A 26,768-nucleotide genomic window follows, 5' to 3' on the forward strand; every position below is an offset into this window, starting at 1 on the left:
GACAGAGGTAAAAAGAAACTACGTATTTTTCGCCGTCCCCGTCAGCAACATCATCAAAACGTATAGTTTTAAGTGAGCCAATAAGATAATTTAAACTTTTCGTTATTACGTGTTGGAGGGAGGGGCTCTATACTGGGTGGTCTATGAGTCGGAATAACTGAAGTAAATACTAACCGTTAGACTCCATTCCTACTTCTAAAATTAAATCTATCCCTGGCTGTATATATTCTTGAGTTTAGTAAAGCGAAATATACAGGGTGAAAACCTTTAGTTTAGCAAAATTTCATAGAAGTTACATACATGTACCCATAGAACTTCGGTTTTACCACCGTTTTTGTAACACCCTGTACTTCATATATGTTAGTATGGGACTATCCAACACTAAAAAAGCCCAAAGAGGCATTAAAATTCAAATATTCTGCATGGGGATGGCCCCCCTACCCATATACGGTCCCCCTCAACCGAGGGGGGCATGGGGATGGGTCCCCTGTAATCTTGGGATGTAATGACTACAAGGGGTCCTAACCTGATAAGCTAGGATTGATAGCTGGATTCTTTTATCCTTTTTTCTTTCCGAGGAAGTGTGGGGGGGGCGCTACCCCCCTTCCTAAAACCCCTGTAGGCCATCTTACCCTCTGTACGCAATGATATTCCAGGAGTAAGTTACATTTTACAACTTTAACGGCCATATAAAAATTCGCTCTCGGTTGAATGGGAAATGTTTGGTTTCTCTAATGCCAAGATCGTTCGTTCGTTCGTGGGGTGTTCGAGAATTAAGGTATTGTAGGGGGTAATGTGATTGCGGTGCGGTAGGCTATGTACTGTGTGTTGTGTTAGAAGGTATTCCTTTGGTGGGTTTGAACAGTGGATTGAGTGGGTGTACCTCGTATGAGCAGTTCCCGGTAGAGCAGTTCTCGAAATAGCAGCCGCGATTCCAAAAAAACAGCGGCGTTCTTCAAAACTGCTGTTTTAGAAATAGCGGCTGCTGTTTTAGAAATAGCGGCCGCTGTTTTAGAAATAGCGGCTGCTATTTTGGGAAATAGCAGTGTTTGTCTTCAGTTTCGAGTATTTCTTAACAATACAGTTATATTCGTTGTTTTCGAAAACTACCTTATTCTGTGATCATTTAGTCAGTAATGTGACCTACTAACGGATCGTGTTTTTAAAGTACACTTAAATATTACACTATTCTTCAGGCTGTATCAGTTTACAATTCTAATACCAGAATAGAAAATATTTCAAGAAAGCTTATTTTATTTCGGAAGTAGATAATTGTAAACAGTATTTTTTTGGAAAAGGCATATTATTATTTGGGAAGTGAATGAAGATAAACAACAATATTTTGGAAAAGGCGTAACATTGTTACACCATTTCCAAAATATTACTAACCTAAGTCTAACCAATCAAAACAAAACCTAAAAAACCCAACCGAACCGAACCCAACCCAACCCAACCCAACCTAACCTAACCTAACCAAACCTAACCTAACCTAACCTAACCAAACCAAACCAAACCAAACCAAATCAAACCAAACCTAACTAAACCTAACCTAACCTAACCTAACCTAGCCCAACCTAACCTAACCTAACCAAACCTAACCAAACCAAACCAAACCAAACCAAACCAAACCTAACCTAACCTAACCTAACCTAACCTAACCTAACCAAACCTAACCTAACCTAACCTAACCTAACCTAACCTAACCTAACCAAACCTAACCAAACCTAACCAAACCTAACCTAACGTAACCTAACCTAACCTAACCTAACCAAACCTAACCTAACCTAACCTAACCAATCCAAACCAAACCTAACCTAACCTAACCAAACCTAACCTAACCTAACCTAACCTAACTTAACCTAACCTAACCTAACCTAACCTAACCTAACCTAACACTATTGGGGGTTCAAATAATCAACTTGAAGCAAACCATATCTGGCCTAGTTCTATTTAAGTTCATTTTACACAGCGTACACCATAACAAACAACAGTCGTTTTTCGCATTCCTGTTTTTCTGCTCTTTTGAGAACTGCTGTAATGGTACGCCGCGTTTACAAGAACCGCTGTAATGGTACGCCGCGTTTACGAGAACCGCTGTATCGGTAACTGTTGTAACGGGTAAACTGCCATTTCGGGAAACCGCTATTTAGGGAACTGCTGATATGAGGACCGCTATTATGGAATCCGCTCATACGGGAACCGCTCATCTGAGGGCTTCCCGATTGAGTTAAGGGAAGCAGAAGTGAATTAGTTTCGAAGTTAAGACGTTGTGTTGAGTAAGATGTGACGGTGGTTTCCTGTTTTGATATTGGAGACTTAAGGAATTTCCTGTTTTGACACTCATTGGAAAACATGGGATGTGATTGGAGAGGATTATATGAAAAGTGTTTCCATGATATTCGTGAAATCTTTAGAAGTATGGACAAGTGGTCCATGATCTTCAGGGAAAATTTAGGAACATTTATAAGTGGTCCATAATCTTCAGGAAAAATTTGGGAATATTTACAAGTGGTCCATAATCTTGAGGGATAATTTAGGAACATTGACAAGTGGTCCATGAACTTGAGGGAAAATTTAGGAATATTGACAAGTGGTCCATAATTTTCCGGGAAAATTTATTAACATTGACAAATGACCCATAATTTTCAGGGAAATTTAGGAACATTGACAAGTGGCTAGTGATCATCAGGAAAAATTTAGAAACATTTACAAGTGGCTAGTGATGTTCAGGAAGAATTTAGGAACATAATCATAAGGATAAACTTGCAAGCGTGACATGTTATAATAAATTGCATTTCTATCCAATTCTGAACGCTCTATATCTTAGAGTTAATATATTTCTCTTAAGGTGTGAAAAGCCGCGAAAATTTTATAGTACCTACCACCAACCTGGCAAGCAACCTCTCACTCTCACTTTCTCTCTCTCAGATCTATTCAAAGCACGATTTACCGTTTTAACTTTATGGTCTCTCCGAGCGAGCGAGCTTCGGATAGATAATTCTACTCCATTTAAATTCTTATATAAACCCGGTATAACTCCCGAGAACGAATCACGTTAAGGCCGCACTCTGCACCCACTCCGCTCCTCCTTCTTCTTCTTGGTTTTCCTGGAGTGAAAAAAGTGAGTGAGAGAGAGAGATAGGTATTAGATAGGTCTTCTCGGTCAGGTCATTACGACTGCTGGATGGATCATGCGGATGGCAAGAGGAGAGAGAGAGAGAGAGAGAGAGATGAGAGAAATTCATTGAAAGTTTGTCTCTCTACATCCTCCCTCGCCTACCTCTCTCTCTTTTACTTACTTATCTTGGAGCGGATGTTCAATGGACGGTAGATTTTGTTATACTCCTGTCCAAGAGGGGTCGGATGTTTAGTCGAAATCCGCTACAGTTTGTTAGAAATCTTTTAAAAATCTCAAATTCCAAAAATCTCACTTAAAAATGTGAAAATCACGAATTGTCAACTTTGTCTCTAAAAATCTCGAAATCCTCACCTTAAATCCCGAAAAAACACCTTAAAATCTAGATATACAGAAATCTTAAAGTAAAATCACTGAAATCTCGGCCTTAAATTTTTGTAAATTCAAAATCTCGAAAAATAAAACCTTGGAAGAGTAATTCTAAATATTTGAAATCTCCCAAAAAGTTACAAAATCTCCCTCTAAATCCCTAAATCTCATTTAAAAATCTGGAAGAAAATCGTCAAGATCTTGAAATCTCATTTAGAAATCTGAAAGAAAATCTTCAAGCTCTTGGAATCTCATTAAAAAATTTGAAAATCTCAAATCTTAAAACCTCTAACACGAAGTCAAGATGATTAAAATATTAAAACCTCGAACACTATGTCAAGATTATTAAAATCTTCAAATCTGTCTTGTAAAAACTAAATGTTGAAATCTCAAAATCCCTTACACATTAATGCCGAATGTCCGACCCCTCGCATGTCCATGATGAATTTTAGGAAGGAATATACTTTAAACCAGTGGGTATTCATCCGCCTCACCTTTAGCTTCATTACAAATCACCGTCGTATGAGAATAGATAGATTCTAAGCGTCTTTGCTCCTGAGCTTCCCACCTCCTCATCTTTTTTTTTTCCATCCTCTTCCTCCCTCACTTAAATTCTTATCTAGCTTATAGCAGTTATAAAAACCGCTTGTATTCTAATGGTCGAGCCGACTATCTCATCGCCTGCCTTTCGTTGCTTGGTATGGATGTGGGATAGTGGATACCTTAGGAAGAGAAGATAGGGATGGAGGGAGGATATTCATTGTAGCTAGAGCCACGCAGGATAGAGATGGGATATGAAGAAATGAAGTCATATATTTTTTAGACTCGATGTTATTAACGGCGAGTGAAGCCTGTACTTCGAAGTGAATTTTGCTATTATATTTGGGTAGGAAATCTTTTCCTGGAATATTCAGGGAATTTTGATAATAGGCCTAATAGGTGAATGAATTGAATTAGTTTAAATAGTCAATTAAAATCGTTTGGAGTAATTTTCGGCGGTTTTAAAAACGTCAGGGAAGTCATGGAAAAGTCAGGGAATTTTAAAACTATTGAGAAAATATTTTCTAGGTCTAAAATTCCGTCTCAATTCAATTTTGCTAGCGTAAAATTTGTTACTGAAATCATTGAATAGTCGAGGAATTTGAATAGATCATGCCTAAAATGTCAATGGCTGTATTATCCCAAGATTGACTGCTTAAAATGTAATCGCAAATTCGTGGAAAAATCATGGAAATATTTAAAATAGGCCTAAAATTTTAGGAACTAATCAGAAAAATTTGTTAAAATGGGATAAAATAGCTTTGCCTAAAAATCTTGGTCACAGTAAATCAAACTTAGCGTCAATCACATTATGAACTTCTAGAAGTACTTATCACCTTGAAGCCACGCAGTCAAGCCTGCCGAAACCCAATGATGAGGTTTAAACCCCCGACCCCCAACCTCATCTGGGGGGCTTGGCAAATCAGCTTTATTACCTGCGTCTTTTTTTGGCAGTCTATGACATAAGAAAAGTTGAAAGATAGTCTCTCTCTTTAGCCATCTCCTCTTGAAGGAAATAGGTGAGATGGAGTAGTAATGTTCCTTAGCCATGCGCGGCAATGAGTCTCCCAGTACAGTACCTACGTTATAGGTATAGAGATTGTTACTCCGTCTGATTTCTTTCCTCCAAGGTACTATCATAGTACAATCTTCCAGGGAAGGCTTTACATATTTTCCCTTAAGTAAAATTTGACAGTCATAATGTCGTCCTCGTCAGCTTGAATTTATTTTATCCCTTAACCTTATCTCGTAAGAGTAAGAAATGAACCTTATTTGCCCGCGAGACATCTATACCGAGATTGTAAACTTAACTTACTAAACGACCCCTTCCTGGATATCATATTATAAGAATTTTATTAGGGTTAAAATAAGTGATATTATAAGAGTAAGTATGACTTTTCTCATTGATAGGGGGTTTGATTGATCTCATGAATTTATACCTTCTCCCTAATGCACTAGATATCACTTCTTGGTGTCATACTTGTTAGTGTTATCTTATTTATGAAGTTGGATATATTTTTCAAAATGTTTTTTGTAAATTTGTTAGGAAATTGCTTGAAAATGGTTGTTTTTTTCGTGTTTATTTTGTTATCTCTAGATTGAACATAAGAGTTTAACCTTGGGTGAAGTTTTGGATGGAGATAGAATGGCCGTTTCCAATTATGACATCAAATTTAAAGGCAATTTTATTTCTTCTCCTCCTCTTCTCTCTCCCTAGGGAATATGTAGTTTAAATTTAAATTTACTCATATTATAGTTGACGTAAACGACGCTAAATTATGTAATTTATCTTTGAATGAATTGGAACTTAGTCAGCTTAGAGAAGCAATCGAAGATCTTTATTACTTCGAATTCGTAGTTGGTAAGTAATTTTATTTTTTGTGTTTGTTTATTTATTTAGATGCCATTTTTGGATTTGTTTTTATTATTTTGTCAATTTGACCAATTCATTTATTAATTATAATAATTTTTCCCGCTTATTAATTATTTATATATTAATATTTTAATCCAATATTTTTCATTAAAGTATTTTTTAATTTAGATTGCTAACTTTTGTTCGTTATTTATCAAGTTTCAAATTTTGACCCATTTTTTTTTCATTGTTTGCTAATTTTTTTCTAATTTAGCATATTTTTATTATTTATTAATTTTTCAATATATTTAACGTAAATTTAATTATTCGTTATTTTAAACATTAGTTCCTTTGTTAATTTTTCATTATATTTAACATTTTTCATTTAGTTATTTTGTAATATTTTTAATATTTTTCATTTAGTTATTTTGTAATATTTTTAATATTTTTCATTTAGTTATTTTGTAATATTTTTAATATTTTTCATTTAGTTATTTTGTAATATTTTTCATTTAGTTATTTTGTAATATTTTTAATATTTTTCATTTTTTTATTTTGTAATATTTTTAACATTTTTAATTTTTTTATTTTGTAATATCTTTAAATTTTTCATTTTGTTATTTGTAGTATTTGTTATTGTAATATTTTTCATTTTGTAAATTTTTGAATATTTGTAACCTTTTTCATTATTCAAAAAAAATGTTTTTTTTTTCATCGTCTTAAACATTTTCCCTTTGTTATTCGTAATCTATTTATTTTTTCCAAATTAATTAAAATTATTCTTAATTATTTCGAATTCCAAAGATGACCTACCTATGAGGGAATTCATTGGGCATTTAGTTGAAGGAGGTTTCTTGCCGCACAGTCACAAAATTTACTTATGGACCCACTTAACCTTCAATTTTGAATACAACAATGATAAGGTACTTGGTTTGAACGCTTTTAAAAAAGTACCACGATGTTTCATTCACAACCTTGAGTCTGTTGAATGCTTTGAAACAGATTATCAGTGCCAATGTCAGTATTCGTGATCATTCGCCTCTAAATTTGGATAATTTGAAATCACCAGCACATGTAACACATACGTACAGTGTCCGTTGGCACCCCACTACGTAAGTAGTACAAAATTAGGCCTAATATTTACAGCTTTGTTTGAAGTTTTTCATGATTAGGCTTAACTAGTTTAGCTTTGTCATTCTCTTTTAAAAACCATAAATCCTTTGAAATCAGCCATAAAACTTGTGTGTGGGGTTGTTTCAGATTAGGCTTAACTATTTTTCAAACTAGGCTTAGCTCGTTTTGCTTAGTCATTCTCGTTCATATGCTTAAAATTCATTAAATATTTGCTTTAGGTTTTTGGTAAGATTAGTCTTAATTAGCTTTGCTTTAGATTTGATTCTAATAAAAATACAAACTCCGATCAATTTAGGCCTAATTATTAGATTGGCCTACAGATAGACGGTGTATTAGAATAGGCTTAACTATTTTTCAAACTAGACTTAACTCATTTTGCTAAGTCATTGTCTCATAAATTAGGCTTAATTCACTGTTTTTCAAACTAGGCTTAGCTCACTTTTGCTTAGTCATAATCTTAGATTAGGCTTAACTCAATGTTTTTCAAACTAGGCTTAGCTGGTTTTGCTTAGTCATTATCTTAGATTAGGCTTAACTCAATGTTTTTCAAACTAGTCTTAGCTCATTTTGCTTAGTCACTCCCAATATCTTCTTGTTCTTCGATTAGGCTTAGCGCTTAATTAATCATAATAAATATTAACAAATACATTAATTAATTTCTTTAGATTAACCTATGACGATCGTTTAAAAATGACGCGAAAATCGATGTTCTTTCCTCGAACGTTAGAAGTCCATTGGTTATCCATTTTAAATTCGGCCGTTCTCGTTGTTCTGCTGATAGGTTTTGTTACTGTCATATTGGTAAGTTCATTTTAAACAAATATTAATTAACAATTTAATTAAATTTAATCTAATCAATTGCACTAAATAATAATAATTAGTAAACTTAATTAATTAATTAACACGTACTATATTTAATTTAATTAATAAAGCATTCTGTGAGGGCTGCTAAAAAAGTAGGTGGACCAAGTTATTTGCCGATAAAAATACTTCAGTTGTAAATTAGTTTTAATTATTTATTTAAATTAATTAATGTTAATTAAGATTTAATTAAAGTTTAATTGTGATTCGAGTACAACTGTGGTAATTTTTATGGGTAAAAACAAGAGTGCACCTGCTTAACGAACTTCCCCTCATTAAATTGATCATTTTCTTTTTTTTTTTTTAATTTTGTTTTGCTCGTTAGACTCGAATATTGCGAAATGATTTTGCTCGTTACAATATGGACGGTGAAGAGATCGAATCCTTGGACGCGGACGAATACGGTTGGAAGATAATTCACACGGATGTCTTTCGTTTTCCCAGAAATAAATCACTTTTCAGTTCAATTTTGGGCGTCGGAAGTCAGTTTTTGGCCCTGGCTTTGGGAATTATGTTGATGGCCATTTTGGATATCTTTAACGTGCACAGACACGGTGCCATGAACACCGCCGCTTGTATTTTGTACGCGCTGACATCGTGTAAGCATTAATTAATATTAATGGGTTCATACTATCTTTTTTATGGGTTTTCTTTTGGGGAATTATCGGATTAATATGAATTGATTCAAAATTCATGTGAATATTAGAAAAAGAGGTTGATTCTCAGTTATATATCCATGTAATTGTGATAGGAAAGCTTAAATTTCATGGAATTGTGATCGGAAAGCTATAATTTCGTGGAATTGTGATCGGAAAGCTATAATTTCATGGAATTGTGATCGGAAAGCTAAAATTTCGTGGAATTGTGATCGGAAAGCTAAAATTTCGTGGAATTGTGATCGGAAAGCTAGAAATACATGGAATTGTGATCGGAAAGCTATAATTTCATAGAATTGTGATCGGAAAGCTATAATTCCATGGAATTGTGATCGGAAAGCTATAATTCCATGGAATTGTGATCGGAAAGCTATAATTCCTTGGAATTGTGATCAGAAAGCTATAATTCCTTGGAATTGTGATCAGAAAGCTATAACTTCATGGAATTGTGATCGGAAAGCTATAATTTCATGGAATTGTGATCGGAAAGCTATAATTTCATGGAATTGTGAAATGAAAGCTATAATTTCACGGAATTGTGATCGGAAAGCTATAATTTCATGGAATTGTGATCGGAAAGCTATAATTCCTTGGAATTGTGATCGGAAAGCTATAATTTCATGGAATTGTGATCGGAAAGCTATAGTTTCATGGAATTGTGATCGTAAAGCTATAATTTCACGGAATTGTGATAGGAAAGCTAGAAATACATGGAATTGTGATCGGAAAGCTATAATTCCATGGAATTGTGATCGGAAAGCTGAAATTTCGTGGAATTGTAGTAGGAAAGCTATAATTTCATGGAATTGTTATAAAAAAGCGAAAATTTCGTGGAATTGTGATAGGAATTCTAAAAATTCGTTTAAATGATATAGGAAAGCTAAAATTTCGTGGAACCTAATTATTTTTTTTAATTATATTTTTACAGTTATAGCTGGTTACGTATCTTCATACATGTACCATCAAATGGGTGGTCAGAAATGGGTCTGGAATATAAACCTCACTTCTTGCCTCTTTTCGGGTAATTAAACTATTAAAATTAACTTAATTAGGCTCTTTAAACGACCAAAATCTCTGTAAAAATTGATTTTAAACCCGGTCCAATTTCAGTTCCCTTCTTTGTTATTTGGAGTATACAAAATAGCGTAGCATGGGCTTACACATCAACCCAAGCTTTACCCTTCGCTACCATCATTCTACTTCTTGCCATTTGGCTCTTAAGTAAGTTTAAACATCTTTAAAAGTTTCAAATCTTGCGTAGTTTTGGCGGGAAAACGTACAAATTCCTTTCCCGCCAAAACAGCTTGGATATTTTGGCGGGAAACTCTCCATCTTTCCCTCCATCCAAAACACCTTAAAAGTTTCAAATCTTGCGTAATTTTGGCGGGAAAACGTACGAATTCCTTTCCCGCCAAAACAGCTTAGATATTTTGGCGGGAAACTCTCCATCTTTCCCTTCATCCAAAACACCTTAAAAGTTTCAAATCTTGCGTAGTTTTGGCGGGAAAACGTACAAATTCCTTTCCCGCCAAAACAGCTTGGATATTTTGGCGGGAAACTCTCCATCTTTTCCTCCATCCAAAACGCCTCTTTTCTCTGTATTGATTTTTTTTCTGTTTGGAAGTTGCGTACGTTTTGTAGAGACCTCTTTCGGCGCGTAAACGAACCCCCTAAAACCTATAATTATAATTAATTACAGTTGGTTACCCGCTTAATATAATTGGAGGAATTATGGGTAAAAACGCTAGCAAGGATTTCGCGGCTCCTTGCAGAACTAAAAATATTGCTCGAGAAATTCCGCCCGTCACATGGTATCGTTCCGCACTCGTTCATTGCGCAATCGGAGGGTTTTTACCCTTTAGGTATTTATTATTAAAAATATTTATTTTTAGCAATAATTAAATTAATCGTTGTTAGTTATTGCGAAGCGTTGAAATTTTTTTTTTATTTTTGGCTTATTTTGCGATTGCGTATTTTTTTTATTTTTCTTTTTAAGCGCCATTTCGGTGGAATTATATTACATCTTCGCTACAGTCTGGGGTCGGGAGCAATACACCCTGTATGGCGTCTTATTGGCAGTCTTCATCATTTTAATTAGCGTAACCGCTTGTATTTCCGTGGCGTTAACGTACTTTCAATTATCCGCGGAGGATTACAGATGGTGGTGGAGATCTATTTTCTCTTCTGGGTAAGTCGAAAGATCTTTGATTTTTATATTAATTATTTAGAATTTAATTTAGTTCGGATTTTAGTTAATATTTAGTTCGGATTTGAGGTAATATTTAGTCTTAAGTGCAATTAAATTTGAATAGCGGGTTTTCGCGACTTGGGTGAATACTTATAACATTATAAAACATGGATCGAGGTCGGTTTTTTTTTTGGGTTTGAGTTTTGGTTGATGATGTCATGGGCGCCATCTTGGATCCATGTCTATCTAGGTGGTTATTCCTACTGATTCGCGTTATATCGTTTTGTTGCAATTGCAATGCTATTTATGGTAGTATTTTGCTTGATTTACAAATACTGCACTGCGTTTGAATCTTGCGATAGATTATTAACATAAGTTTATAAGTGATATGTTCCATAAGTATGGCACTGTTCTAAGCCTTTGACAGCGCATCACCAGGCGTCTATGACCTACGTCACTTCAAAATTACAAGCTCCAGTTTGTAACCAGTGACAAACTTATGGAACGAACATATCTTATGAACTTATGGTATTTAATGAAACGTCCCAAACACATGATTATTTCATCCACAAATGGTGAATGTACTATTTCATTCATTTCCAAACATTAGAACTTTTTACTCTTAACCCAAACTGCAGTGGCGCACTTCTACAGTCTTAATTCACTTCTGACAGTCCTTTTACAAATGCTTTAGCTTTTGTTTATGTAATTCATTCCCCCCTTTTACTGGATTTTCTATAAAACAACTTTAATCGTTTCCCCCTCCGATTTTTGCGGAAGTGAGGAAGTTATTTCAACTTACAAAAGACACACTTAATGTCCCCCAGAAGGTTGGTTGGGACTAGTAGTTGTTGGAGTTGGAGTTGGTGTGGAATTTGTTCATTAATTTTAACGTCTGGAAAGGCCAGCTACTGTTTTACAGAAGGAGAACAGATTTCGAAACAAAAATCCCCTTGTAGATTTTAATCTCCCGCTCGCTGCCTGATAAGAAAATAGTACTGTCTAAATAATCATTATTTTAAAAATTCGAATAATGTCCGGATTTTTAGAATTTAGTAAAACTGACTTGTAGTCTAGTATAGGGGTTTAAAGGGATAGTGAACTGTTTTATTATTAGTTGAATGGCAACAAAGAAATTAATATACCCTTTCAAATAGGGAAATTAGCAATTAATTTAGAAATATTATCAATAAATTAATTTAGAAATATTACCCATAAATTAATTTAGAAATATTATCAATAAATTAATTTAGAAATATTACCCATAAATTAATTTAGAAATATTATCAATAAATTAATTTAGAAATATTACCCATAAATTAATTTAGAAATATTACCCATAAATTAATTTATAATATATTACCCATAAATTAATTTATAATATATTACCCATAAATTAATTTATAATATATTACCCATAAATTAATTTATAATATATTACCCATAAATTAATTTATAATATATTACCCATAAATTAATTTATAATATATTACCCATAAATTAATTTATAATATATTACCCATAAATTAATTTATAATATATTACCCATAAATTAATTTATAATATATTACCCATAAATTAATTTATAATATATTACCCATATATTAATTTATAATATATTACCCATAAATTAATTTATAATATATTACCCATAAATTAATTTATAATATATTACCCATAAATTAATTTATAATATATTACCCATAAATTAATTTCGGAAGGACCAAGTCTCTTCTTTTTTTTTTGGCTCTAAAAGAATTTGTTGAGACAGGCATTCATTCAGATGCAGAAGTTTTTACTTTGCACTTTTGTTTTAACCGCAATTTTATTCTTTTCTTTTTTGGCCCCCCGGGGGGGGGGAGGCGAGGGACGGGTGGGGGGTTCAGTGCCTTGAAAATCTACAAAACTTTGTTTCCTAATTTTAGCTCTTTACGCCTAGCGACTTCTTTTATATGCGGCGGCGGCCCTGAAGACTGACTTGTCTTTCAGAAATGCCTAACTTTTGACTCACCTTCTTTTTCCTAGTCTTTTTTGTTCGTTTGTTTGAAGGCCCTTACTCGAAGTTAACAATCTTAATCATAATTCTAGAATCCCATTTTTAAACATTTGAACTTAAGGGTTGGGTTTGGTAATTGTTCATTATGGGCCCGAAATAAAAGCTATTCTTTTGTACGGGCCCCCTAAAAAAATATCTGCGCCTTCAGCCATAATCTTATACAATCCCCGCCCCTAACCTTTAACCTTAAGTTTTACAAAAATTTCAATTGGAACTAATTAAAATCATTTTTCATATAATTTAAATCACACTAAGACGCTTGAGAAGCAATGCGTCATTCCTCATAGACACGGTGACCTTTGACCCCAAATACCTCAAGTCACTACACTGATGGATTTATTTTTTGAAATTAGGCTAATATCGTTAATGAAATAATTATTGAACTCGTTACAAACAACCTTAGCTATAGGAAGATGACCTTTGACCTTTGATCTCTAACCCCAAAATTAATAGGGCTTATTTTAATTTTACTTCGATATAATTGACTTCTGTCGCTTAGGAGATTGGAAGGGTAGATTTTTCTACTGAAAAATAATTAATGATGGGCGCTAAGCAAGCTGGTAAATTTGACGCGTTATTACGTTAACAAATTAGAGGCTACAACAGCTAGGGAATCTAGCTTCTCCCTTTCTATTGGTCCCTCTGAAATCTCAGTTGTTATACTGTTTCTTCCGAAATAGCTAATTGTTTTTCTGAAGGAGAGAGAAAGAGAGAGAGGGAGGAAGAGAGAACTCCCCGCTTTTGTTTTTGGGTAACTTTGAGATTTTTATCTCGCACCCATTTCATTATTAATCTCTTAGGAGTGAAACTACGAATGAGTTTAATACCCCCCTTCCCCCCCGTTTTAGGAGTATTTACACCATTAACAATTGTAGAATATTCGACTGTAGTTCCAAAGTTTCGTCTGAAAGCGCTTCATTATTTCAAAGGGAATATGAGGAGTTCAAAGTTGAAACAAATTGATTTTATTTAGTTTTGCCTCAAAATCTAACCGACACACTCATTGGCTAAAGCTCCAGCCAATAAACGAAAGGAACGCGAAATTTACTGTTACTCGTGGACAGCGTAGTTCTATCCCACGTTCTTTTGCTAAGGCTCATTTGTTTTATAAATATTTTTCCGCTTTTCGCGTTCTTTTCTTTGGTTGGTCAAAACTTTGACCAATGAGAGTGTTGGCTGGATTTTGTTGGAAATTAATGTTTATAATCCTCGAATAAAACCAACTTGTTTCAACCCTTTTTACCGCCTTCAAAAGACGCGCTTCAACTCCCTGGTTAGTATATTGCATTTACAATAACCTTTGACACCATTTGAAAGACGAAAATTGCCAACCTAAGCCTAAATTCGTTACTTTAGTAACCTAAAACGTTTCGCGATTTTTTTTTTGTCTTTTATCTTTTTAAACGAGGATAGGGTCAAAACTTTTAAAGACAATTTTTTTTTGTACCGTCAAGATTGTCAGTTTCAAATGATGACTGTTTTCCTGTACCATTTCTTTTTCCCCCGCTATTCTCATACACACAGACAGATGGTTAAGAGGGTTTGACTCCTCGTGTTACCATAAGTTTATAAGTTATGTCCCTTCCATAAGTATGACACTTCGCAATGCTACTGAGAGACTTACAGCTCGAGATAACTAATTCGAGAACGACGGAAGCGAGAATTGAAGTCCTACACTCGGTGCAGTTAATTTTGCATGCAGGACTTCCATCTAATCCTATTTAGTCTGCATTACTAAGCCTTTGACAGCGTCTTCGCTTTACTTTGAATCTATGACCTACCTCACTCACTTCAAAATTACAAGCTCCAGTTTCTAAGTTACCAGAATTTACAAACTTATGGGAGGAACATATCTTATGAACTTATGGTATTACACCGCGCCAAAAACGAAGAGAAACAGGGACTAATTTGATACTGAGGGATATATTTCTTTAAACCGTTACCCATTTGTTAATTCGCGCTTTGCTTGAGGTCGTTGGTACCTAGGATTGCTGTTTATTTCTCTCCTTCACCCCACCTTGTCACTCGCGTTTTAGAAGAAAAAAATTATTTAAAGTGAAACCACTAACCTTAGAAAAGACTCAGACAATTGTAAGATCTCTAAGAACGTTTTTCTATAGTTTAAAAGCCCTAGCTAGCTCCCTTAAGCTGGGTTGGTAACTTTGTTGTATTTTAAGAATTTTTGTAACCAGGGTTGATAGATTACTCAAGGATCAAAAGGAAAGGCGGGAGTTTTTAGATGATTTTTCATTGGATTAGGAAATGGCGGTAGTTTTTAGACGATTTTTCATTGGGTTAGAAAATGGCGGGAAGTTTAATTAAAATGGCGGGAGGTTTAATGCAAGCCTCAATGTCAAGGAACAAGGCGCAAAATTAAATTAAGGTCATGGAATATTGCGGGAAGCTCAAGGGAAACGGTGGAAAAATTAATTTTAATGACTACGAGGTCAAGGGAAAAGGTGGAAAATTTATTTTAAGGGCTATGAGGTCAAGGGAAAAGGTGGAAAATTAATTTTAATGACTATGAGGTCAAGGAGAAAGGTGGAAAATTAATTTTAATGGCTTGAAGGTCAAGGGAAAATGTGGAAAATTTATTTTAATGGCTATGAGGTCAAGGGAATAGGTGGAAAATTAATTTTAATGGTTATAAGGTCAAGGAAAAGGTGTAAAATTAAAACCATCTGCTCATAAAGAGTACGAAATAAACGGGGAATTAAATGTAACGACCACAAGATAAAGATTAATAAATGAAATGTATCAAGAAGGTCAATGAAAGGTCATGGAATTCATAAATTAGTCCAGAATACCACCAAAAATACTTAAAACATCCCAAAAACAATCTTTTACACACCAAATGATTGACTTCTAACTGAAATCCGTTCTTAACCCTGGTGATAGCTAGGTACCCTTAACTCGTTTCGTTTTCCACGAGAAGATGTATAGAGGCAGCCAGGATAAATTCGGGGGTTATCCCTATCCCTAGACCCCTTTTTCTCCTGGCTTAAAAAAAAAGAAGAACGACGATTCTAGCAGCTCCTTGGACGAAATTGGCGCTTAGGCTTCAAGAGAGAAAGAGGGAGAGAGAGAATTCGGAGTTAGCTAGACGCTCAGGGTTTCGCCTCGTTACCGGGAGGTCATTCGTCTTTGTCGGCTTCGTACATCAAAACTCCTCAAATTCTAGCTCTTCCCTTTAACCCCCAAAAACATCTTCCTTGCAACCCCCACCCCTCCTCGTTTTTTCACTCCCTGTGGGATGAGGATGGAAAAACAGGAACCCCAAATTTTTGTCCGTGGCATCCATCCCAGTTCAATCTACAGTACAGGGTGTCTTTCATGATGCGCAGTGCATGGATGGTTCTATTGAGTATCAATTTTGAGTCAAAAATGTTCTTCTGTGACATTTTGTCATAAACCAAACCACTTTCCGGGCTTAGTAGGTCAAAAATAGACCAAATTTGTCTCTTACAAGGGGGGGTTTTAAAGCCTGTGCTTAAGCAATTACAATTGTACAATTTCGAATCGGAAATGTTCGTCTATGACCGATTTTGTCACAAATTAAACAACTTTCTGCGCTTAATAGGTCAAAAATAGATGAAATTCGTCTTTTACGGGGGGGGGGGATTTATGAAAGGTCTGTCTGCAATTAAGGGGCATGTACTTTGGGAAATCAATTTTGAGTCGAAAATGTAACCCTAAGGGGCACTGTTTACAATTTATAATTTGAGTGTTTTAGGGATGGCCCCATAAATTTAACATAATAAACTGAAAGACAATGATTACTAATTTAAGGAATCATCCGTAAAATACTATAATCATAACTTGTAAACGGTGGGTGGTCCTTTTGCGACAAAATTTCGACTCAAAATAACCCATTGTGTCTCGCCCTCGGTCCTACCAATACCAATTTTGTCACACCCTGTATTGAACGCCAACGTGTACGGGAATCAGGGGCTTCCGAATTTTCGTCTTGAAACGCACTCAATTCATTTCGAATCCGATCCGGATAGATAGATTTTGAGTGAAAGGATAGCATCCTGCCTCTGATAATCCCTATCCTCTCTCGGCCCGCATCCTCCTTGGTTTGATATTCTCCATCTATCATTTACGTCTTACATATTTCGCCCCCTTTTGGCCTATTTTTCGTCATCGGATATATATATAAAAACAAGCTACCTTGTTTTTCCCTCGGATTTTTTTTTCAAACACGCATCAAGCGTTATTAATGGTTTTTCGCTTTGGCATTTTTTTTTTTGCTTCTCCTCTACCATTAGTTCTCCTTACAAATAACACCCCGAAAACCTACTGTGTAACGTTAACGCGTTTGTTGGGTATTTGTTTGTTGAATATTACGACTGGGATGCTGGAATTGGTGTTAGTTTCGCTTTTGGGAGATAGATGGCGTTAGTATGTCTGTGTGGTTCAGTTTTAACGTGGACTAAGTAATCTAGGGAGTTGTGGTAGGGTATTATTTATTTCAGGGTTCATACAAACCCTGGAGAACCTGGAAATGTCATTGAAATAAATTCTTGACTATGAATTCAGGGAAACTCTGGGATATTTGTGAGGTTAGATTAAGTTTGCTCTGATGGGGTTGCTACGACAAAGAAAAACTCCTTAACTTATTTCTGGGAAAATAAAACTCCCGTAGTTTTTAGTTGGAATTACATGGTGGAAAAACCTGGAAAAGTCAGGGAAATTGGGTTTACAATGGTGTACGAACCGTGTAGTAGTTCAAGTTTTAATCTGGGGCTTTCAATAATGAATGAAAAGTGTAAGAAATGATCAAATTGGATGATAAACGTGTACATCGAAGTCTTTCGTGGAAAACCTGGAAAGTCAAGGAATTAGACAAATTTGATTCTAGTGTGGAAGCTTTCTTGGGTTCACTCAAATTGCAACGTTACAATAACTATATTTTAAGTTAAGAGTTGCAACAATAATATTCTAAACAAATATAATCTTAACCTTGACCTTTGACATAAAAAGCAGGTGATCATAGCTGAGTAACTGACCCCTCGATTGCCATAGTGAAATCACGTCTCCCTTCAGGCATCTAAAAGGTCAGGAAATTAGTCAGGGAAAACCGTTGAAAATCAGCTAGGAATTTGAATGTTAAATATCTATTGGCTTCAGTTTCAGTTTCACACGTATTTTTATAGATTATAGTATCTGAGTGCCTTGGTTTTTCCCCCAGTTTTGATGCGAAACTGGTCGCTTAAGTACTAGGGCATACTTTAGGGATTGATTCGAATTGCCCTCATTTCGGGAGAGTCGGCTCTAGCTCTGAAATCAAGAGAAACACAAGAGCCCATTAGGGATCGACTTCCCTCCCCCTCTTCCTCCCCCTCCTTTATCTGCATAGATTCGTTTAGTAGATATAATTATTAGAGGAATTCCTGTCGACATAAATTACAATAATCATAATTAGTGTCACATTTCGAGTACGTGATATCCACTCCCCAAGCCTGTAGTGGTGGTGCTACTGCTAGTAGCTAGAGAACTGATTGCTCCATATATATTGTAGACGTAATGGCCCCCCCTTCGCCAACTACCATCTCGTCTCTTCAATTAGTCTGCCGCATGGTCTGCTACATAGAACTGTCCGTCATTCTGAGCCTGGGATGTTATACAGGAATAAATCCTCGGAGATAGATAAATTGCCCGTGTAAATTTACCTGGATGTTATATTGTTTGCGAGTCACTGTTCTAATAGGATTGTATTTGGCGCGTAACGGGGTAAACACTTATACAGGGGCAGTATTGAAAATGCATTAGTTTGTTTCAGCCTGTAAGATGGCTTTCCCCAATAGCGCTCGAGACGCTTCGCCCGAGTACCATTGACCATGTGAATAATTATGATTTTTAATCAAGTCATTATCTAACCTAATTATTGGCCTATTTATGATATTTTATCACGTGATTAACTGTCCTATTTTTAATCACGTGATTAACTGACCTGTTTAATGATATGTTTCGAGATCTATTTTAGATCCGTTAACTTACCTATTTTTAGATCTATTAATTGACCTATTCATTAAATCAAGAGACTATTTTATACCTTTTTATATTTCGTCAATAATTAATTAACCTGTTTATAATTTACTCTCGTGATTAATCCTTCAACCATAGATATCGAAAATATATGTAAGGTTTTCTTAAAAAATAAATATTTGGACCCTATGTCTTTTTTGTTGGCAAAATGAATGAACTTAAACACTTCGGTTGGTGTGTGTTTAAGAATTGAAAGAAAAACACGTAGGAAAACGTCTAGCGCTCAATATATTTAATGATGAGATTGAAAACGTCCAAATTTACAGATAGTTGTCGTAAGTGAAACTAATTTCATTAACCACCTTGCAAATTTGTATTTTAGAAGAAGTCTTTAGTCTAGACTTCCCCCCTTTTTTAATCGTGAAGAAACTAAATGGATTAGAAAAACTAAAATGAAATTGGAGCATCCCCTCCTCCTGCGTCGGTTTTACTGCATTCTCAGAGTGAGACCAACTCTTATTGGTATAAAAAGAGGGGATGAATGATGTTTGCCTGTTTTTTGAGGATGGGGAGTAGTGAGGAAGGAACACGAGGAGCTCTAGCTCAGCTATATTGACTGAATTCTTTGTCTTTTAGATTTTCTCCTCTCCTCTCCTCTCCTCTCCTCTCCTCTTCCCTCCTCTTCTCCATCTTCCATTCTTCCTTCTCATCCTCTTCATCTTCTTTCATCCTTTTTTCTTTTGAAAGGGAAGAGCCCTTCTCTAGATTCTAATCGGAGATTTATTCTACCAATCAACGCTAGTGACTACATACACCCTAGAATTAAAGGCTGCGTTAATTGCTTATTTAAAATGGAATAGAAAATTAAGTCTCTCTCCCCCCCCCCCCCCCCCAATTATGTTGGTACTGATACTTGAATTAATTTTTTTTAAGTAATATCTGTTAAAATTAAGTTTTATTGTTAATATACAGGGTGTTTCTGATAATATTGGGCAGTGTTCTTTGGGAAATCTATTTTAAGTCGAAAATGTAAATTCTATCTATGACATTTTGGCATCAAGTTAAGATTGTACAGAGGGTTTTATGTACGACCCCTTAAATTTAATTAAGAAACTGAATGTCAATACTAATTTAATAAAGGGGTCATCCCTAAATTATAATAATACAATTATTATTGAGCTTTTTAGACAAGGAAATTGTATTGAAGTAAAGCCTCTAAAGTGATTTAATGGTCATGCCTAATTAATTAATAATTTCACCTAATTAAAACTACGATTAGTGTGATTTAAAAGAATCCAGTATTCTTATCTATTAATTTAAGGTTAAATTTCCTTACCTCAGGGTCATTAGATTAGAATTTGGTTTAAAAAAAATGTAATAAAAAGTAAAAATCACTCCGAAACTAAATTTTCAAAATTATACCGAGTATGTAATTTGCATAAAATTCTAATTCGTTAGAATTTTAATGACCTTAGCCCTTTTTATTTTTATTCTTCATTATTAATTAAGCATAATTCGTCACTCGTATCTCATGGTCCATGCGGAGAAAAATTCCAAAATTCCAAATTTCTAGTTTTTGCATTTTTTTAAACATTTTTCTCTTTCCTTTTTCCAAGTGATAAATCGCCTAAAGTTTTTTTTAATTTTTTTCTTGTTTTCTGTTTTCGCGCCGAATTCGCATTTAAGAGCGTTATATTTTAGGAAAGAGACTAAGACTCAATTTTTAAAAACTACCGTATGTCTATTGACGTCACTTTTAAGCCCTTCCCCTTTAGGCTTTAATTTTCTCCCACTCAATCAATTTATTACTTTTGGATTAAAGCAGTTAAGCTTAATTCCAAATAGATTGAGATCTAATTGAAATTAACTAATCTACTCAGGCGTTATCGATACACTCCCTCGAGGGGTCGGACGCTTGACATTACAGTGTACGGAATTTTAAGGTGGGATTTCAAGATTTTAGGTTAGGATTTCAAGATTTTAGGTTAGGATTTCGAGATTTTTAGAGTTTTAAGTGATATTTTGAAATTTTTAGAGAGAGAATTTGAACAGATTTGTAACGAACTGTAGGGTATTTTGACAAACGTCCAACCCCTCGAACTCCCTTAAACAATAGGGATTAATTTGGTCTATTTTTGTAGACCAAAAAAAAAGAGGGAGATAGTAGATAGAGAAAGAGAGAACGATAGCAATCGAATCAAAAATAAATAGTTTCGTTAAGCCTTTGCAGACTTTTTTTAGTTAGGCTTAGCGCGGGTCTCGCGATTCCTTCGCGCGTTGAACTATAACATTTCTAGATTAGCGACCAAAGAAAGAGAATTAGTTCTATAAATAAAGCTTGATCCGCCACCGCCGCAGCCTCTATTGGAACAAAAAGAAAAGAAAAAAAAAGGCGGGAACCACCACCACCACCCGCCGCGTGCTGCATGCTCACCTTCTTAAAAAAGCGCGCCCTTTTCTAGCGTACGTACGTACAATAGGCACTAGAAACTTTTTCCCGCTCTTTTTCTTTTGTCTTTCTAAAGATCGGAGGCGCGAGAAAAATGGCGGCAGCCTCGAATATCGCTAAGGGTTATAAAAGATTGTATTGTCTTTTCACGTTTAAAACTTTGCCAGGAGAAACTTCCAAATTAGCTCCAATTTTAAAAGGGGGGGGGGGAAGAAAGATATGACCTTAATCTTAGCGCGAAAACATCTTATCTCACTTTACGCTTCGTATTGACTTTTTGTTTATGAAATTGAAGCTGATTTTAGTAGAGATACGACCTCCTGAATGGCGTATCTCTTTTTTTAGTGTAATTGGGATACAGTACATTTGCTTTCAGATATTAATCTTAGCGCTATATCGTCGTATCTATGTTTAGTTTAATGAGAGCCAAGAGATACGGTATATGTGCTTTCAGGCAGGTATTATCGTAATATCAGTTTAAAAACGACGTATATGGACTTTTTAGGCTTAAGATTGAAAATATAGAATTTTGTAATTTCTTTAATTACTACTAATATATAACAACCTAATTTCAATTCGAAAACGTTGTATCTCACTTACATTAAACGTTTTAAGGCTTAAACAATAGCTTAGAAAGTTAAATTTCTCGAAAAACCTCAGATTTCTGTGAGAGAAACATGGCTAGAACCTCAGTTCTAAAACGTCGTATCTCCATTTTGACAAAATGCCTAACATTTTACTCACTTTTAAAGAGTTATCGCGTAATTGCTCTAAGACGAAGAAATTTAAGAATAAAGCGTAGTAGTAAAATAAAAAAGGACTTTTTATTTTAAAAGAAAGAAAGAAAGAAGGCGGAGGCTCTTCGGTAATGAATGACATCTCCTCCTGTCCCGCGTTCAAAAGAAAAAGAGCTTATTTTCGGTGATCCTTTATTTCCGTCTTCTGTACTGACTGTCTGCCCCTTTTTTTCAAAACCCCAAAAAATTTTAACCGACCATTTCAAAGTTAAAAGCACGGCATTACATAGCCAAGGGTTAGAATCGTCTTTCGTAAGAATAGACCATTCTATTAATTACTTGAGTGGAAAGCAACAAACAGGGGTGGGTGGTATAGCCCTCTTAGGGTATTTGCCTAGCACCAGATGGAGCTCTAGTTCCTACATTCGGAGGAGGGCTAGCCATCCGACTCGCGCTGCCTCTAGCGGTGCTTTATGAAGCTTGGGAAATAGCCCAAGAAGGTGACCTACGCCGCACCTGTGGTGTTCGCTTCTCTTATGGAATTAATGTAATGGTCTATTCTAGTCCCTTGGTTAATAGTGTCCTTGAATGGTATTTCCCTTTATAACTCGGGACCAAAATGGTTTCGGGAAAACGTTAATGTTAAATTTTTATAACTTTTAAGAAACCTTACACGAATTTTAATGGTATGATAATTTCCCGAATTTTACGAGCAGACGCCTCCTGCTTTTAAAACTTTTAATGCCAATGGTGAACTGTGCTATAAGGAAATGCGGATGAATACGTAATAAGAGAAAACGGGTTTAGTGACTGAATCGTGTCATTTTTAATTTTGAAATTTCTGCCGATTTCATACTTTTTTTTTCGGATCTACTGGTTCAAATGCTGTAAAATTTTAACACGAGGTGTGTTTAGACGTATTATATTATGCCAAAAAGATTTCGTAATTATAGAGTGTATATTTTTTAAGTAAAATTTAATTTTATCAAAAACTTAGCACCTCTACTTTCGTTGCTTCCAAAAATGAATATAAAATTATCAGTAAACTATTTTATAAATATGATTGACTTTAATTTAAATGAATGATGACCACTTCAGTTACCCTTTAATCCCTTTAAACACTAATAGATTCCTTTAAAAATTGAATTTAAAATTCCCTCAATTTCCGATAGATATTTCTCAATGTTAATTAGATAAAGTTTGAGAAAATTGAGAGCTGGCGCAATTAGGGGGACCGGGACCCGGGACTGGGGCGAGATTGGGTTTCATTCCGCGACGTAGTCAGCTAGTGATTTTAAAATGGATAGATATAGTTTTTGAATAAATGCGACTGGAGCGAGAGGAGAGAGATTTAAACTCCGTTGAACCGAAAAGGCTAACCAAAGATGCACCGCCGCCGTTCAACTTGTCTCTATTTCTACGCTTGCCGAATTCCGAAATTAAATTTGTGTCGCTTCTCATTTGGCAACCGAAGCGAGCGTTGCGATTCTCAAACACAAGTCTCTCTAATTTGAATTAAAAGCCAAATCCCCTTTTCGTTTGCCCCCCTCGCCTTCCCCTACAAATCATCTCCCCCCCCCCTTTTCTCCGTCCGAGGGGATGTATACTCTTAAAGCTTGGTTTTCATGGGACGGACCGAATTACGGAGAAAAATATCGCTTTTCCGAAGCTAAAATATACTTTTCGCAACGGTATTGGGTTTGTTTTTACGCGACGGATATTGCCCACTGCGGAAACCGAACATTTATGTCATGGTCATTGGTTAACATTAATTCGGTCCTAATTGGCGTCTGCTCAATAGTCTGCTTTGTTTATTGGAGAAATATCCAATGTTGTCTGCTCTCTAGGCCATGAGAGGAATGAACAATATGCTATTCTACTTACATATATAGACATTGAATCATTTTATACGATCCAGGCCTATGATTGGCTGCTGAATATCAGATTTCATAACTAGTCACGTGGAAAAATTCTTTTAGTTTCGCGGCAAGTTACATTTTCGCTGCCGTGAAAACCGGCCTTTACGAAAACATTTTTTTTTAAAAATAATATTCAATTTCATTGAATAATTTTGAAGTGTATCTGCATGGTGAAACCTTTTATTGAAATTCAATGAATTTACATTCTATGATGACTGTGAATGAATTGACTTTTGGGGGTTTCACTTCCCCAAGGGGTTTTGGGGTTAAAACCTCGTTAAATTCAAAAGAGTTGATAATTTGTTAATTTCAAAATCATGTTTTCAATTTTGACACGTATTTTCCAATTTACAAATTTCTAAATTACCCTAGGCAGTCGTAGTGAGATTAGAGAGTTTAATTGGAAAACGTGTACTTCAACGTACGTTATACCCTCAGTTTAATTATAATTAAGGTTAAATAGGCTTACTTTAATTGTAATTGTAGTTAAGTTAAAATTTCAAAAGAAGTGGGAGAAAGTTGTAAAGATAAGATAATTTTTCTTGCTGCGAAAATTAGAAAGATAGTATCATAAGTTAATAAGATATGTTCCGTAAGTATGACACTTCCTGTACTTCGTAATGATTGAGACTCTCAGTAACCAGTGTCAAAATTATGGAAAATATCTTATTAACTTATGATATTATGACGTTGGCGTTCACGTACGCGTTTTCCTGGTTAAATTTAAACAATCTCTCTAATAAAATGATCGAGTAATTCGATATTTATATTATTTTTCTGTTCAAAAATTCAAAAATAACTGTTTATAATATTAGTCGAATTCATTTCTCCAATTTCAACTATAGAGTAATAGCAGATTCCTGCATTCAAATGTATTATTCTCTATGGGAAGATAACGTGGGTTGCCAGTATAATTTTGTAAAGGATCCCGCTGTTTTTTAAAGGATATATTTGGGGTATTATAATTGGCCCCTTTTCTCTGTTCTCTTCAAACATTTCATTGCGGTCATTAAAATGATTAAAATCCCATGATGCCTCGCAAACCCCATTCTCTTTCTCTCCGTGTATTTCGAAATTCGAAACGAATCCCTCCTTAATGGCAAAACTTTTTGTTATAATCCGCTGAGAAAAAGTTGGAAAAATCAGGGTTAGTACACTACCTACAAAAGTCCCGAAGTGATTTTCGTTTATGTGAATGAATTGGACAATTTTTATTGTTTTGTTAGGGTTAGGGTTGGATGAGTTGGGTTGGTTTAGGTTTAGGTTTGGATTAGTTGGGTATTTTTAGGCTTAGGTTTGGATTAGTTAGATATTTTTAGGCTTAGATTTGGATTAGTTGGGTATTTTTAGGCTTAGGTTTGGATTAGTTGGGTATTTTTAGGCTTAGGTTTGGATTAGTTGGGTATTTTTAGGCTTAGGTTTGGATTAGTTGGGTATTTTTAGGCTTAGGTTTGGATTAGTTGGGTATTTTTAGGCTTAGGTTTGGATTAGTTACGGTTTTTAGGCTTACGTTTGGATTAGTTACGGTTTTTAGGCTTGGGTTAAATTAGGTTTTTTAGCCTTAGATTGGTTAAATTGGGTTTTTAGCCTTAGGTTTGGTTAAATTAGGTTTTTAGCCTTAAATTGCGCTTGTGACTCTGGTTAGGTTAGGTTATTTCTCCATGAGGATCATTTGGCCACGAATTTTCCCGCAAATTCCAATCGGCTTTCTCATTGGCCAAAGTTTCATCCAATCAGTGAAGGGAACGCGAATTTCATTTTCCTTATATTTGGTAGGAACCCTGCATCTTATAAGGAACTAGAGACACTCAATTTAGTTGGGCTACTACTACTCGAAAGAAACTACGTAGTATCTTTGTTTTTTTATATAGACACCAAAAAAACCCCTATTCTTGGTCAGTTTTGTTTTCTTCCTCTTTCCAAACTCTATCGTTTCCTTACGAAATAAGGAAGGCGTATACTAAGAAAATAAAAAGGCGCCTATAATGATGACGATTTCAAAGGAAATGTACTTTGCTTGGTTGTCTTTCGGTTTCAGTATATATTTCGAGTGGATATGCGTTTCCATGGTGATTTTCAATTTTATGCACTGCATATTATTTTTTAGAATAATAATATTTTAAAGAGGTATAGAGGGTTTTTCTGATAAGTCTGCATGCATAAATTAAGGAGGATGTTCTTTGGGAAATCAGTTTTGAGTCGAAAATGTTCTGTTTTGTTTACCACAAGGTTACACTGTTTTCGAGAATTATGATTTGATGGAGTGTTTTAGGGATTACCCTTTAATTAAATTAGAAGAAATCATTGTCTAAATCAGTTTCTTAATTAAATTTAAGGGGTCATCTGTAAAGTACTATGTAAATCAAGAAGCTATATCTAGTTTATTAGGGAGAAGGTATAAGATGCCTAAGTATTCGCGCGCCATAGTCCCAGTCCCCCTTTCAAAATACAAAGGGGGCGTAAAAGGAGGCCGGGCTATTTCATAGCCTCTCCTCAGTCGGAAAATATGGCTGTAATTTTCGTCATACGCGTCTCGCTGACGTGAGTTTTCAAGAACCAATGAGATGCTGGTTGTAATTTAGAGGCGGCGGGGATTAACTCCGGACCTACGTACGTTTGGACTGGAGATAAAGCTTAGCTGGAAATGTGGATGAATGAATTTATACCTTCTCCCTAATAAACTAGATGTCACTTTTTGGTACAATCTTAACTCGAAAACAAAATGAAGATAGAAGTTACATTTTTGAATTCATATCCCTGTAAGAAAAAAGAATTTCAAAGTAAAGGTGAAGGGAAGATGGGGATGATTTATATTATGACGTAATATAGTTGGTGATGGTTAAGTTTTTTGGCAAGGACCCAAGTTGTGTCTAGGGTGAC

The 26,768-nt window shown here is 35.1% G+C and overlaps 1 protein-coding gene across 1 annotated transcript in view; it reads left to right on the plus strand.

Annotated features, from left to right (window-relative positions):
• Positions 1–26,768, plus strand: part of LOC149718232 (transmembrane 9 superfamily member 1-like) — a 55,376-nt gene that overhangs the window by 5,014 nt on the left and 23,594 nt on the right. Inside the window, exons 3-12 of the mRNA XM_089835404.1 lie at positions 5,643–5,724; positions 5,802–5,906; positions 6,702–6,820; positions 6,900–7,009; positions 7,697–7,832; positions 8,218–8,491; positions 9,477–9,569; positions 9,659–9,769; positions 10,248–10,410; positions 10,545–10,736. Of these exons, the coding sequence (XP_089691530.1) occupies positions 5,643–5,724; positions 5,802–5,906; positions 6,702–6,820; positions 6,900–7,009; positions 7,697–7,832; positions 8,218–8,491; positions 9,477–9,569; positions 9,659–9,769; positions 10,248–10,410; positions 10,545–10,736 (1,385 nt within the window). The remainder of the gene's footprint in view (positions 1–5,642; positions 5,725–5,801; positions 5,907–6,701; positions 6,821–6,899; positions 7,010–7,696; positions 7,833–8,217; positions 8,492–9,476; positions 9,570–9,658; positions 9,770–10,247; positions 10,411–10,544; positions 10,737–26,768) is intronic.

The sequence above is a fragment of the Phalangium opilio genome, unplaced genomic scaffold (genome assembly GCF_054372755.1).
Source record: "Phalangium opilio isolate 3A_F unplaced genomic scaffold, DU_Popi_V2 ptg000002l_1, whole genome shotgun sequence".
Lineage (NCBI taxonomy): Eukaryota > Metazoa > Arthropoda > Arachnida > Opiliones > Phalangiidae > Phalangium > Phalangium opilio.